The sequence below is a fragment of the Echeneis naucrates genome, chromosome 3 (genome assembly GCF_900963305.1).
Source record: "Echeneis naucrates chromosome 3, fEcheNa1.1, whole genome shotgun sequence".
Taxonomy (NCBI): Eukaryota; Metazoa; Chordata; class Actinopteri; order Carangiformes; family Echeneidae; genus Echeneis; species Echeneis naucrates.
This window is the reverse complement of record NC_042513.1, coordinates 4,206,000-4,219,017: the sequence shown is the minus strand read 5'-3', so window position 1 is coordinate 4,219,017 and position 13,018 is coordinate 4,206,000. Positions and strand designations below refer to the sequence as shown.

General features: G+C 39.1%; 1 protein-coding gene across 2 annotated transcripts in view; it reads left to right on the top strand.

Annotated features, from left to right (window-relative positions):
* The window catches only part of galnt18b (UDP-N-acetyl-alpha-D-galactosamine:polypeptide N-acetylgalactosaminyltransferase 18b), a 63,883-nt gene extending 53,131 nt beyond the window's left edge, over nt 1-10,752 (top strand). For both annotated transcript variants that reach the window (XM_029497935.1, XM_029497934.1), the window contains 3 exons: nt 1,934-2,029; nt 3,869-4,033; nt 7,520-10,752. In XM_029497935.1, coding sequence (XP_029353795.1) covers nt 1,934-2,029; nt 3,869-4,033; nt 7,520-7,666 — 408 coding nt within the window. In that variant the 3' untranslated portion in view covers nt 7,667-10,752. The remainder of the gene's footprint in view (nt 1-1,933; nt 2,030-3,868; nt 4,034-7,519) is intronic.
* Nucleotides 10,753-13,018: the final 2,266 nt, after the last annotated feature.

Sequence of the window (13,018 nt, the reverse complement as noted above, 5' to 3'; positions counted from 1 at the left end):
CTCTGCAGCAGGAATATTGCACAGTAGACGTGAAGAGAGCAGGTGCTAAGCGCATCTTTGCTCTCCTCACTGCATTTTTGGCTGGTCTGATCTCTTGCCATTTTTCATAATCCATCAAAATTCAAGCATGCACCACTACTCTACTGCTTTCTTAATCCAAGTGTACCTTTCCTCGCCCTAATCAGTGGTGGTGTTTTTTTGGATTTTGGAAAATATTTCAACTCCAACTCCACTTAAACAAATGTATAGACTATTAACTTATATATATATATATACATAGATACACACAAAATGCTTTTCAATAAAAACACAGAAGGTTTCAGCTTCAGGGTGGACAAAGGTCATGATAACAAAATCTATAAATAAAACATCAGCATAATTTACTAAATATAAAAAAGTTAATTAATTACAGTAACGTCCAAGCTAAAAAGAACAAAGAAAATGGTTTAAACAAATGCTAATCAACTATGAACCTTCATCAGGACATAAGGCACAACAAAATCTACATGGGTGTGGAAAACAGTATTGCTGGCTGGGACAGGACATAGATATGATTCTCTCCTATGAAGCGCAGTTGTGAATTGTGATTCAGGTTGCAATGTGCCCGGTATGGAAGGTGTGTAAAGAGTTGGTTCAGTGAAGTCAAGTTGAGTTGAGTCCAACATGTGGACGTGTATTTGTAGTTCTGAATTATAAGTGGCAAGCACACATATTGGAGGTTTTTAAGTCACTTTTCAGTCAGACAGAAAAAGTCGAGATAAGAGCCAGACAGACGATGAGTTGTGATGTTGCAATTAGTTCCACATGATTGATAGGTTGAAAAGTTTTGAATTTTTTTTTATCTCTGCAGGATTCAAGGATTCTCAGGGGTGTTAACAGCAGATTGTGGACTTGTTAAAGCTTCCACAAAATGAATAGCAAAAAGTTCATGAAGCTAAATATGCTCCATGTTAACAAAGTTTAATGTGTTAAGCGAGGCCAAGCTGAGAAAATTTTTACTGACTGTGACTTACACTGGACACAAATCAGCACCAGAGTCGAGTGGAGCTCTGCAAATCACTGAACCAGGATTTAGTTAGCTGTATATCTCCCAGAGAGACGGGGTGGCAGACAACCGGTTTGTTGGATCTGTGATTTGCTGTAGCTCCTCAGCTCTCCTGTGCAGCAGGGCACTGCTCAGTGCCCCAGAGTGTCCAGTGGTCCAGCTGTTGCCCATCTGTATTAATTGCTCTAGCTATACAGATGTGCACAGCAAATGCAGCTGTGGTAGCAACAATATTTTTTAAATCCCAGGTCTCCATGGTGATGAAAACTGCATAGACATGATGTGGTTTTTGAGAAATATGCTCTGGGGTACAATAAATGAATTTTTGGTCAAACATGGCATTGAAAGGTCACTGGATCTGCCTCACTGCACTGATGCCATGTGTCATATATACATTTTTTTTCTGAAAAGTGCTTCCTGGAAATAAAGCAAATACTACCAGGGGACATCAAAGCAATGTAGTCTGCTCCTCCCCTTATTCCTTCCACTGCTTCTTCCACTTTTTTGTCACACTCCCAACCTTTCTCTGACATCCTCATTGGTTTCACTCTTTCAATTTATGCTGGAGTCAGCAACTTGCTGGATTTACAACGAGGAAAAGAGGCAGGCTAAGAAACCAAAAAAGAAACGAAACAAGCCAGATATCATCAAAGTGAAAGAATAATTCTTTCACTTTGATGATTGTTAGTCACTGAGATCATTGTCTACTGTTGGGGAGCATATTTTAACTTTATACCACATAGTGTATACATTATATCATATCAAGAATCTTCTCCATACTGTATTTTAAACTGTAAACTTGTCATGCAGTACTTGAGCATGTTTGCAGAATAATTAATTTGCTGATACTGTTACCTAATGATGGATGTGTTTTTCTTTATCAATCAGCTGAAAAACTCTCTGAAGAATGATCTTTGTCTGGACCAGGGGCCCGACAACGACAACGTCCCTATTCTGTACCTCTGTCATGGGATGACACCTCAGGTCAGAGCATGCTCTCTCTTTCACTGTTTCATATAAAATGTAGCATATAGCCAGATTTAATATATCATATATATAATATATAACATGGTGCTGATCATCATTCACTTTCTCCAGCCTCTTGTGGCTCCAATTGAACCCTTCTTCCTATTATGTCTGAGCATGTGTAGAGATTGTTTTACATCACAGTGACAGTTGTGAATCTTATAGAGTGAGGTTGGATGACACATAATCCCTTCTTCTCAAAATAAACTATTGAATGTGTCACACCTGTGTTGATATTTAGAATACACTGTACTTCAAAAGTAATTCAGACCTATTTTAGTCAAAAATATCAATAATCTTGTGGCTTTTTATAAGCAGTTTTCCCAAAAACATTCAAGACAAGTCAACTCCTGAGACCTAGATAATACAAAATCTTGCTAAATATAAATATACTATGTGTTATGAATCTTTCATAAATCCAGGCATGTCAAGCAAAGGTTTGGAGTAGCGGCAGCGTTTCAAATGAAATTAGGGATGTCCTCTGCAAGACAAATCTAGTCTGCTCTATTTTTATATTTCAGTATTACGTCATCTAGAGGAATTAGCCTCCGGTTTGCCTCAATAATAGTTCACACAAAACAGACTGTTGTTAACTTCTGCTGTAGTCAGTCAAAATGTGCCACTGCAAGTGTCAGCTCTTCTCCATTGATGGTACTTTGGTAGAGCTTGACATTGTTCCTGAGGTGCTGTGTTATATTCAGTACATCAAAATTTCAAAAGAAAATTGCACGGACGGAACCTCACGATGCAACACATGGATGATTTTACAAGAGCACAGTGAAGGCAAGCATATAGTAAAGTCCAAGCAGTAATAAATTTACAACATACTTACAACAACTTACAACATACCAAGCACTGCAACAAGAGAAAACCGATTCAGTGTAGCAGCCTGCGTTCCTCCAAAAATGAGCCGCACATACAAAAAAATCACACTTGTCAGACTGTTAAATGTTTACTGTGAAGGAGGCCGCTTGGTTGTTATCACACAAACAAGATGAGAGTATAAGATTAAAAGCAAGTCAGGCAGCAGAGGAGGCACACAGGGCCTTATTTTTCTTTAGCTTTTTTGGAATCAGAAAGCAATGTTATCCCTGTCTCACTTATTCACCGTAGGAATTTCTTCAGACTGAGTCTGTGTTGATTCTCTCCACCCAATTATCACTTAGATAGAACAAACCTATTAACATGCCAGAGGAACAATGTAAAAATACTCCATATACAGCAGAACATAGTTTTCAGCAAATTTAATGAAAATATCAAAAGTTAAAATGAAGCAGGCTCCTCCAACTGATGAATTATTTTATAACATTATGAGATACATCCATATTTCAGTGCTACAGCTGGCCAAAATGCAGATGATTTGACTATTTTACATACCACAGAACTGTGATATTCATTGTATACTAAAGTGATTCTGACACTAAAACTGCTTACAAATATCACTGTCACAAATTTCTGCGTGAATTTCACTCCGTGCACTAAACTCTCTTGTCACTCACAAACTCAAACTCAAACTTCAAACTGTCTGCCTCACTCTCATGATTGGATCATCATGTCCTTGTTTTTGAAAACACAACATGCTTCATCTGTTTCTTTGCTGTAAATAATTTTTGTGTTTTGTCAGTTTAATATGGGCAAACAACTGTATTCATTTGCTGCATAATATATTAGGTGTATGGTCATATACAGTTCTGGGAGGACCGTTATCTAAATGTCAACTCCAGCCATCTGAACATTTAGTATATATTCAGTAACACAACACAGTTTGTTCATAGCAGGATGTGGTGTCTTTTGCAGAATGTGTACTACACGAGCACTCAGCAGCTGCACATTGGTCTTCTCAGTCCCACCATAGACGACGAAGACAACAAGTGCCTGGTGGAGGTGAATAGCAGACCTCGCCTGATTGAGTGCAGCTATGCTGCAGCCAAACGCATGAAGTTCCACTGGCTCTTCACTCAGGTGACAAAACATGATACTGCCCCACACATTCTCTGCAAACACAACAATCAGTGTCATTTAAGGCGACATTAATTCACCTATGAGTTCTAGTTCACTAATTGATCAGAGTTCCCCTTAATTTTGTACCTCTGCCATTGAGACCCAATCACTGTCTTTCTTCATTTGTGGTTCTGTGCTTCCAAATTCTGGTTTAGCAGAACAAGCAGCTGCCTCGCAAAATGCCCCGTGACAGTGGGTGATTTGGATTTACTGCTTTGACGTGGGCCAAAAATATCTTGCACTGTTAGCTGTTGGGACATTTCTAATTAGAATTGTGGGTTGTGTTTTTTTTTTTTTTTTTTGGGGGGGGGGTTCCTTTTTTAGTGAAGACAAAGACAAAGAAAATATTACTACAGACGCGTCTCCATTGCGCTGCTGCTACATGTGTGTCTGTGTGGTTTTATAAGGTTTTTATAAGCATTAGCACCATCAGCAACATTTGTATGTGCGGATTAAAACAGCAAACATAGAAATATGTTCAGTGGGTGGGATTGCATGGTTATGTTTGCTGGTGTGAATGTGTGTGGGTGATGCCTTTTCTTTTTATGTTAAACATACCTGTTCTGTTGATATGCTATATGCCCTCTTATATTGCTTTGTTGGACAAATCATGGAGACTGGTTTAAGAAGCAGCACCAATGTGTTACTTTGATCATTTGGCTGAGGAAACACAGAGAAAAACATATATCATCTCCTCTGGTCTGAGAAACTGTCAGCTAATCAGAGCCTCAGAGAGACTGGGGTTGTCATCTTTCTGAAGAAAAGCTACATTTATGAAATTGAGTTTGCAGCACAGGTTGTGATGAGTTGATGTACAAAAATAACAACTTTTAACAAATCAACAAAGATAATACCTGATATTATCATTATGTTAATGACATGAAACTAAATTTATACTTATTATTAAGATGGTTTTACTCAGCACATGGACAGTGATAAACCAAACTTACATAATAAACATAACCATAAACAGTCAATCCTTGTCCCTGAGGTCTATTCATACATATAAAAACTCTTCCAATAAATTTAATCTCACCTTTTTGTTAGCTGGACAAATTTCCTTTCAACTATAGAATATAGTTGCGACTATAGGTTGCTGCTGCCTCGTGTGTGGCTTTTGTGGAAAAACACCAGCAAAAAACCTTTCAGTGCTTCCTTATATATGTAAATTCAAATACATTCAGTTGAATTACTTGCAACCTTTGGGTCTGCAGTCAACTGCGAGCCCTTTTAAATGTAGTATAGCATAGAACTACAAGGTGATAGCCTGGGTTTGCTGATAGTCCATTGTCCAGGAAAGGCTGCAAACAAAGCGCTTTTGCTTACTCTGAAAGCTTAAAGTCGTTTAATAATGTATATGTCATATCTAAATAACAGGCATCAAGGTAGTATGAAGACGCAATGAATAGGAACTAAACAGCTGGTTTAACATGCAGGCATCAGGAATTTAACTGCAGTGCACTCTGCCAGAAAGTGATCAAGTATTTGACAACAAGAACTATGGAGGTTGTGGAGAAAAATTCTTTAAGAAATATTTTTTTTATCTCAGTCTCAAGTGTTGAACTCTTTGATAGTTTGGGTTCTATTCTGCTCTTAAAAAAATAAAAAGCCAAATTTGAAATATTGAAAGACTTAATGTTTTATTTTGTTGCTTCGGTTGAATGTCAGATCAATTCAGCTCGAAGGTTCGCTCCTGACTGTGCGAACAGCAACCAAAGAGAAATATCTGTCTTGCTTCTTGTTTCCTATGCTTCCAACCACATTGTGTGGTCTCAGTCAGCACAAAGTTGCTCACTAATCTTGGAGACACTGTAAATTGGATAATATCAGATACTATAATCTAGTAGAAAATTTTCATCTGCGCATTTCACTCATGCATAGCTCAGCTTACAAAAAGTGGACCAAAATGGGGATTCAGCAAACAAATGCTCTTAAATGGACCTGGATTAGCAGAGATATCCTTTTTATCTTGATTGCTTTTATGGGATAGTTTGGGGCATCTCAATACATTGGTCTAGAAATGCTGACTTCCAGCAGCTTACACCAATTTAGTATCGATAAAACATGCCTCTTGGACCTCAGAGACAGGCCAGACTCCTGTGGAAATACAGAAAGAATAATTTAACTCATAGCCAGTACAACTTGTCCAATTCTTGGGTCTATTTTTCTCCCGTATCCCTCTGCTTTCCTCTAGCAGTATTGGAAAAATCTCTCTCACTCCGCACACCTATTGAATGTTGATGGTCTCCTCAGTCCCTTGCCTTTTGTCAGTCCTGACACTGTAATGAGAAAATCCTGCCTTATTTCACCAGAACATGCAGGAACATTTTCTGCCCACTCAGTCCAAACTCACAACTGCTGGAAACTTCGGTCATATTAAAATTTGTAAGCTTGCTTTCATTTTGCACATGTTTTCCTATTCTTTCACACTCCATACAGTCCTGAGCGAGGTTTAGAGTTTCAGAAGTGATTAAGTGATTGAAGTCGGAGAGCTTGCTGCTCACCATTGAGCAGGACACAGATCCTAAAAAGTCAAACCAACTGAAGAACAGAGTGAAGAGATGGAACATCTTGAACCAAGCCAAGTCAGTCATGCAGTCTCAGTCTGGATGAGCTAAATCCCACCTACAAGAGGCAGATACTCCACAACCAGAAAGAAGAGTTATAGGAACAAGATATCTGCTGAGATCTGTGGGTTAAAGACTTCATGTAATCACTGACTGCAAAGGTCAGAAAGTTGTCTGTTTTGGTCATCTTGGTCTGACTGAGGCAGAAACATGGAGTTTCACTGTTTTTTCCTGTTAACAGGAACAATCTTGATAATCACTACTTCTTTACTAGTTTACCAAATGATTTTTGTGTCCACACTAAAGCACCAAAACTACAGATGTGACACTTCTTGTAGTCACCAGTTGGGGTCTGACTGACTATCTGCTAAGTTTCCTTTTCTAATTATATTGAAATGCACTGCATCAAGTATATTTCAGACCATTTAAAAGATTTGTGGGAGCAGCTTCAAATTTTTCCATCATAAATCCATCATAATGTTGCATAAAATAGCAACATTATGATGGATTTGAGCATTCCATACATCAGTACCACATGTCTGTGTTGGTCTGTTTTTTGTATTTCTTTTTTTTTTTTCTCTCTCTCTCTTTGGGTTCAGTCTGTTCATCTTGCGTATTCTCTCAATCTTGAAGAAAAAAATGTATGGCTACACTGGCAATTGCACTGTTGTTTCTCCCTTGAAACTGTGTTGATGCTATCTGGTGGGTCTGATGAGGATGGCAGTGTGAATCAGCCAAAAACCCCCAGAGCTTAGAAGCGACTCACGTCCGTATCTGTTCATAGCAGTGTGGATTTGAAAGAAGACAAGTTATGTTGTGCACACAAATTGTTTGTCTGGAGCTCAGAACAATTTTAACCATCCTGCTTTTATCTTTTCAGGGAGGATCCATTCAGAACATGAAATCAAAGAGATGCCTAGAGCTTGTCTCAAACAGTGACAATGAGTTTGGCTACCAACTGGCCCTGCAAAAATGCACTGGACAGAAATGGTTCATTACAAACGTGCTGTTCAGCAGCTCACTATGATTGACCGTTGAATAGAGTACCTGAGTGAATCGCACACAGGACTGGATGAGGATGGGTTTTTACTGTGTGTGTGTGCGCACGTGTATTAACAAAACAAAACGTTGCCTGGTTGAGCACGTTCATTTTGAACACCACAATGTCCTTGGATGAGCGGTCAACATCACATCATAAATGTTAAACATTTTATTTTGCATACAGGATCAGCCATAGTTGGCAGATATTTTGCAGATTTCACAAGGTAGTATATTTAGTATATTTTCTGGTAAATACAGTACAGTCCAACTTCGTTGACTTAAAAGATGTTATGGGTTCAATGTGTTTCTGTACTTGGTTTATATTTGCTACTGTGTAGCAAGCTTATTTTATTTTAGTGTCTCAGGTTTGTAGGTTTATTATGCGATTCAACTCTACAGTTCTGGGAAGATGTTGGAATAAATCAGAAAACAGTTCATAATTTTCTAAATCTAAATATTTAAAACATTTGTAATATATAATAGTAAAATTACCGATGTAAACTAATGTGTGCAAGTGCCTCTTTTCCTTAATCTTGAAGGCACAAGGATGACCGTCCTTAAATTGAAAGGATTTGAATATGTTTTCAATCCTAAATAGATTTTTGATTTCCAAAGTGAGTTCAATTCACTGCAAAAAAGAAAAAACATGTATGAACATGTAACATTTTTTCCACATCTGTTGTAAAAAAATAGTCTGGTGAATGATGAAATTATGAAAGGTTTTTGTTTGCTATAATTGTCCCTCCTTTTCGTACAGGTTATTAAGTGATATCTAATGTGTTTCCAGTGTGAGTAAAGGGGGATAAAATCCATGCTCTAGGTGCATTTTGATTGTGATATCTGAATTTTCTTGTTGTGCACTTTGTAAAGATGTTTTCTTCATTTTCTTGTGCTCTGTCTATCTGCATTTGTTATCTTAAATTGAGCACCCTGATTAGAGGGAAATTTGAACTAAGAGCTCTCTTTGTCCAGCCTGTTTCCCGAAAATATAATTTAGCTCAGTTTAACATCAATATAAGATATTGACAATTTCCTTCTTCTTAATAGTCTCTCCTCCTAACAGATTTCCAAGTATCTCAGCCCAAACACAATTAGGGTTCACCTCAGTTACGCTTTTCTTTCTTTCTGTTCTCACTGCTCTGATCTTAACTTGTTTGAAATTGTCAACTCTTAAGATAACAGTAGGATACCAAAGAGAACTTGGCCTATAAATGCACCTGCAAAAGTCCAGAAATTGAGATTGTAATCAAATGAAGGCATGTAAGTACAACAAAAGATCCCTTCCGTTTCATGGGTTGTGTTCATCTGTTGTCCAAACCTCTTAAAGTTTGACATGCTCTCAGCTTTGCGAAAACAGGGCAGAATTTAGTTGGCTCCAAATAAGAGCTGACTAAATTCTGGGAAACAAAGAAAGGATATGAAAAATGTCCTCTGGGAAGTGTTGAACTCTCACAGACTCTGAAGATCTGGCTTTTTGTTGAATATGCGCATACACACATACAGTGCAATGTAAATGCACATATACACGATCCAGAGTGTGCAGAGAAGTGGAGGTGATGTTAACTGAGTCTGTAGTGACAAATGCAGAGGCAGAAGCTGAGTAGACGTGTGGCTCTCTGCGCTGATTCTTGTGTGCACCTTGGGAGAAGACGAGTAGCACAGCATGTTTCCAACATGCCAGACCTCATTACCGTCCACATTCAACCAGAGCTCTGCAAACCATGGCATTAAATATACATGGAAACCCACTTTCTTCAAAAGGGCATACATATCTTAATATATGCAATAAGAGCGCCTCTGCATGCCTAACTTTTGAATGAAAGAAATCCGCAAAAACAGAATTCCCACGCACATCACTCGCATCCTCTTTTATTTTACCTCTTGTCCTGGCTGCCTCTTGGTGCCCTGTGCAAATTTTACTCTCAGCCTGAAAATGACTGTAGATTTGTTTGATATTGTATTATCATGCATACATTTATCACTCTTGTATATTTAGCGCATCATTTTGTGTCACAGAATGACTTGAAAGGGTTTTTGTTTTTTTTGTTTTTTTTCTTCTAAGTTGGCACAGAGTACACAACAGAGACTTAAATTCCCGGTAAATCTGGAGTAAAAGATAGATCTATTTCCCACAGTGATGGAGCTGTGAGAGCACGACTCATCTGCAATATTCTTTCAGTTATTTTCTATACCGTATCAGTCAGGGTCACAGGGGGTGCTGCAGCCAATCCCAGCTAACGCTCAAGGTAAGAGCAAGGTCACCCTGGACAGGTCGTCAGTCTTTGTAGAGACATGCACCCATTCACACCTGCAGGCGTTTTAGAATCACTGACTAACTGAAATGTGTACGTATTTGAACTGAGGGGGGAAGCCAGAGTGCTCAGAGGAAACCCACACAGGCACAGCAGGAACACGCAAACTCCACAGAGAAAGGCCTCAGCAGGCCTGGGAATCAAACACAGAACCTTTTTGCTATGAGCCAGCGGCACTAAATCCACCATGCCACCCACACACCTAGTATTATTCCGAATAGTACTGTCCTGATTTTGGGGTGATGATGTCTGTCTTGCCTTTCAGATTCAAAAAATTGCGCAATTTTTCCTTGCTGTGGAATTTAAATGCTGACTTTTACAGACACATCTTCATTTCTGAACCAACTGAAAATTTATTTTAGATGAGCGGCCTGTCCTTGAGTGCGTCTTTCTTCCATTTAAACTTTGCAGAAATACGATATGGACCAAAAGGGGACTGTATACTATTAGTGGGGGACTCCTGTGTTGTCCATTCCCTTCTGTGGGCGTGTCTGTCTCCTGTCTTTGTCCACGTCTGTCTGGAGCTGGGGGCAAATTCTGAGATCCACTCTGATCACCTGCACACCTGCTCCTGACCTCCCAGTCAAGCCATCTACACTGCTGCAGGATAAAGGATGGCTTCATGCCTCAATTCATCGCCAGATCGTCTGTTACCCTCCTGTGGTACCTATCAGGCACCTACTTGCTACTAGTCTTCGTGACCCTTATGTGATCCTGGGAACTCCTGCCTCAACTCCACTCCTGAGCTGCATCTGCCCACTCCCGGCAGTCCCTCTGGAAACCCACCGGCTCACTGGCTCCCTTTTGGCCATCCAACCCCCAAAAGACCGATCTGGTGAACTCCTTTATAATAAACACTGATTGACTTCACCTAAAGCTGCCTGTTCTTTGTCTGTATCCTGTGGTCCAGCCTTTAGAGTTCTTAGCACATATTTGTTGTCGGATAAAAGAGAACGCTCTCTGAGTGAAAACAAGCTGATGTAATCACTCCTTTTCATGAAGTAGTAAAAAGACAGGTTACACCTTTCAGTGCACTTTGTGTACACTGTCATTATGTGCTGAAGGTCTTCACACCAATCAAGTCATAGGTGTGTTCTCCCATTCACCTTTGTATTTCTCTTCACATCTGATAGTACAACATAATATTTGCAATCTAAAATATAATCTTAGCACACAATGTTGATGACTGATTAACACCTTAAAATTAATGAATGTGTTGTTTCATTTGCACAAAACAGAACAAAATGGAAATGTTTTTGTTTTACGCTTTCACGGTACGGTGTTCTGACACAAACTCCAATGAATGTTTGCCCAATATGTCAGACTATTACTTAAAATGAAATCAAATTGTTTCTCTGTCTCTCAATTTATCTCTTTATCTCCGTCTACCTGCTTGATTCACCTATTTGCCTCTTGTCAGAAAAGGCTCTAAGAAACAACTTACCATGTCTTGTCATTATATTCTGCCCCTAAAACAGAGACAAAAAACAGGGATATATTCCTGGCAGAAGTCACAGTTTGCTCGGTGGGAACCAGCTGAATTTTGAATACCATACAACAAAAGGATGTTCTTGTCAGAAGTGGGAACATCTGAATGCCCCCCAGGATCCAGAGAGGCAGCTCTCTCTGTTTCCCCTACTGAAGGTGAGCCACAGGTAGCTGAGGAGGAGCTGTCAGTATCATGGGGTGGATGGGTTAACACACAGAAGCACATCCAGCTATTCTCGAGCTGTAAAAAAAAAACAAAAACACAATGACATGACTTTTCACATGCAATCTGAAGGGACCTAGCAGTGTTAGCAGGAGACTCTATGTAGATAACAAAATAAAAAATAACTAGCAGGGAAATGGGCGTCAGAGTGGAATCTGCATCCATATCCCAGCCAAAAAAAAAATGCTGCACATGTGGATAAATGTCACCATTAATTGTTTTCTGTGAGAGTGAACCTCAGCTGTGGCTGTGTTGCTATGGCTACAAGTCCTACACTGCATATTTCTCGGATATCCCCAGGCGGCAAACCGTAGGTGAGCATATTAAGTGAAAAGACCTGACAGGATGTAATTGCCTGCAGATGCAGATGTAGCTTTAATCTCTGGCTTCTTTTTATGTCACGCTTTAATATCTTGACCTATGAAAATGATATGGCTGACAAATGTTTTTGTTTTCATGCACATCAGTTTCTGCTGCATGTGAAATGAAAGAGCGAACCTGTGGATTTTCTACAGTGGCAATAAAATCCCCAACAAGAAAAAAAAAAGTGAAAATGAACACAAGATTAGACAGCATTTGATTCTTTCAGCTACAAGAAATGAAAATTACACAACTTTCTAAAGTACTTCATTACTGTATGAAACATTTGCAAATAATCCTAATGATAAACTAAACAAAATTCATAATTACTGACACAAAATAAATCATACAATTTTATTCTGTGTTTTCTCAAGTTGCTCAGTTAATTAATAAGATGAAAGAGAAATAGATTTCAATTTTCTCCTCTACATCTTCAGTCTTTACAATTTATTATCACCAATACATCAACAACACAGCACTCGATTGCAGACAGCATTTATGGAGCCACATTAACATTCACAGGAGTCATGTTTCTGGCCACCTGACAAATCTAATCAGGATGTTGCTAATTGTTTTTGCTTTGTTAACCAGCGACTCTTCTGGTGTGTAAGTCTCGTATTCAGTGCGGGGCAGGTAGTGAGCAGAGGGGTTTTGAGCATCTTCGCTGAGAGCAGCTGTGAACAAAGCCAAAACAAAGACGTGAATGCTGACTGAATCAGAACAGAGCGGCTGTGGGCTAGGCTACCGAATGATTCGCTGAAAGAACTGAGGGAAGCTGCGACGTCTAATGACCCTAAGCTCAATTTGATGACCAGCACATTTCACAGGCCACAACCTTTCAATGGATTGTTAACGCAAAAAGCCGGCTAGTCTTGCTGGTTTTCTTTTTCAAAGTTAAATTTCATTGTCCCTTGATAGGCATCTTCTTTGCAACAGTTACAGCAAAAACCCAGAC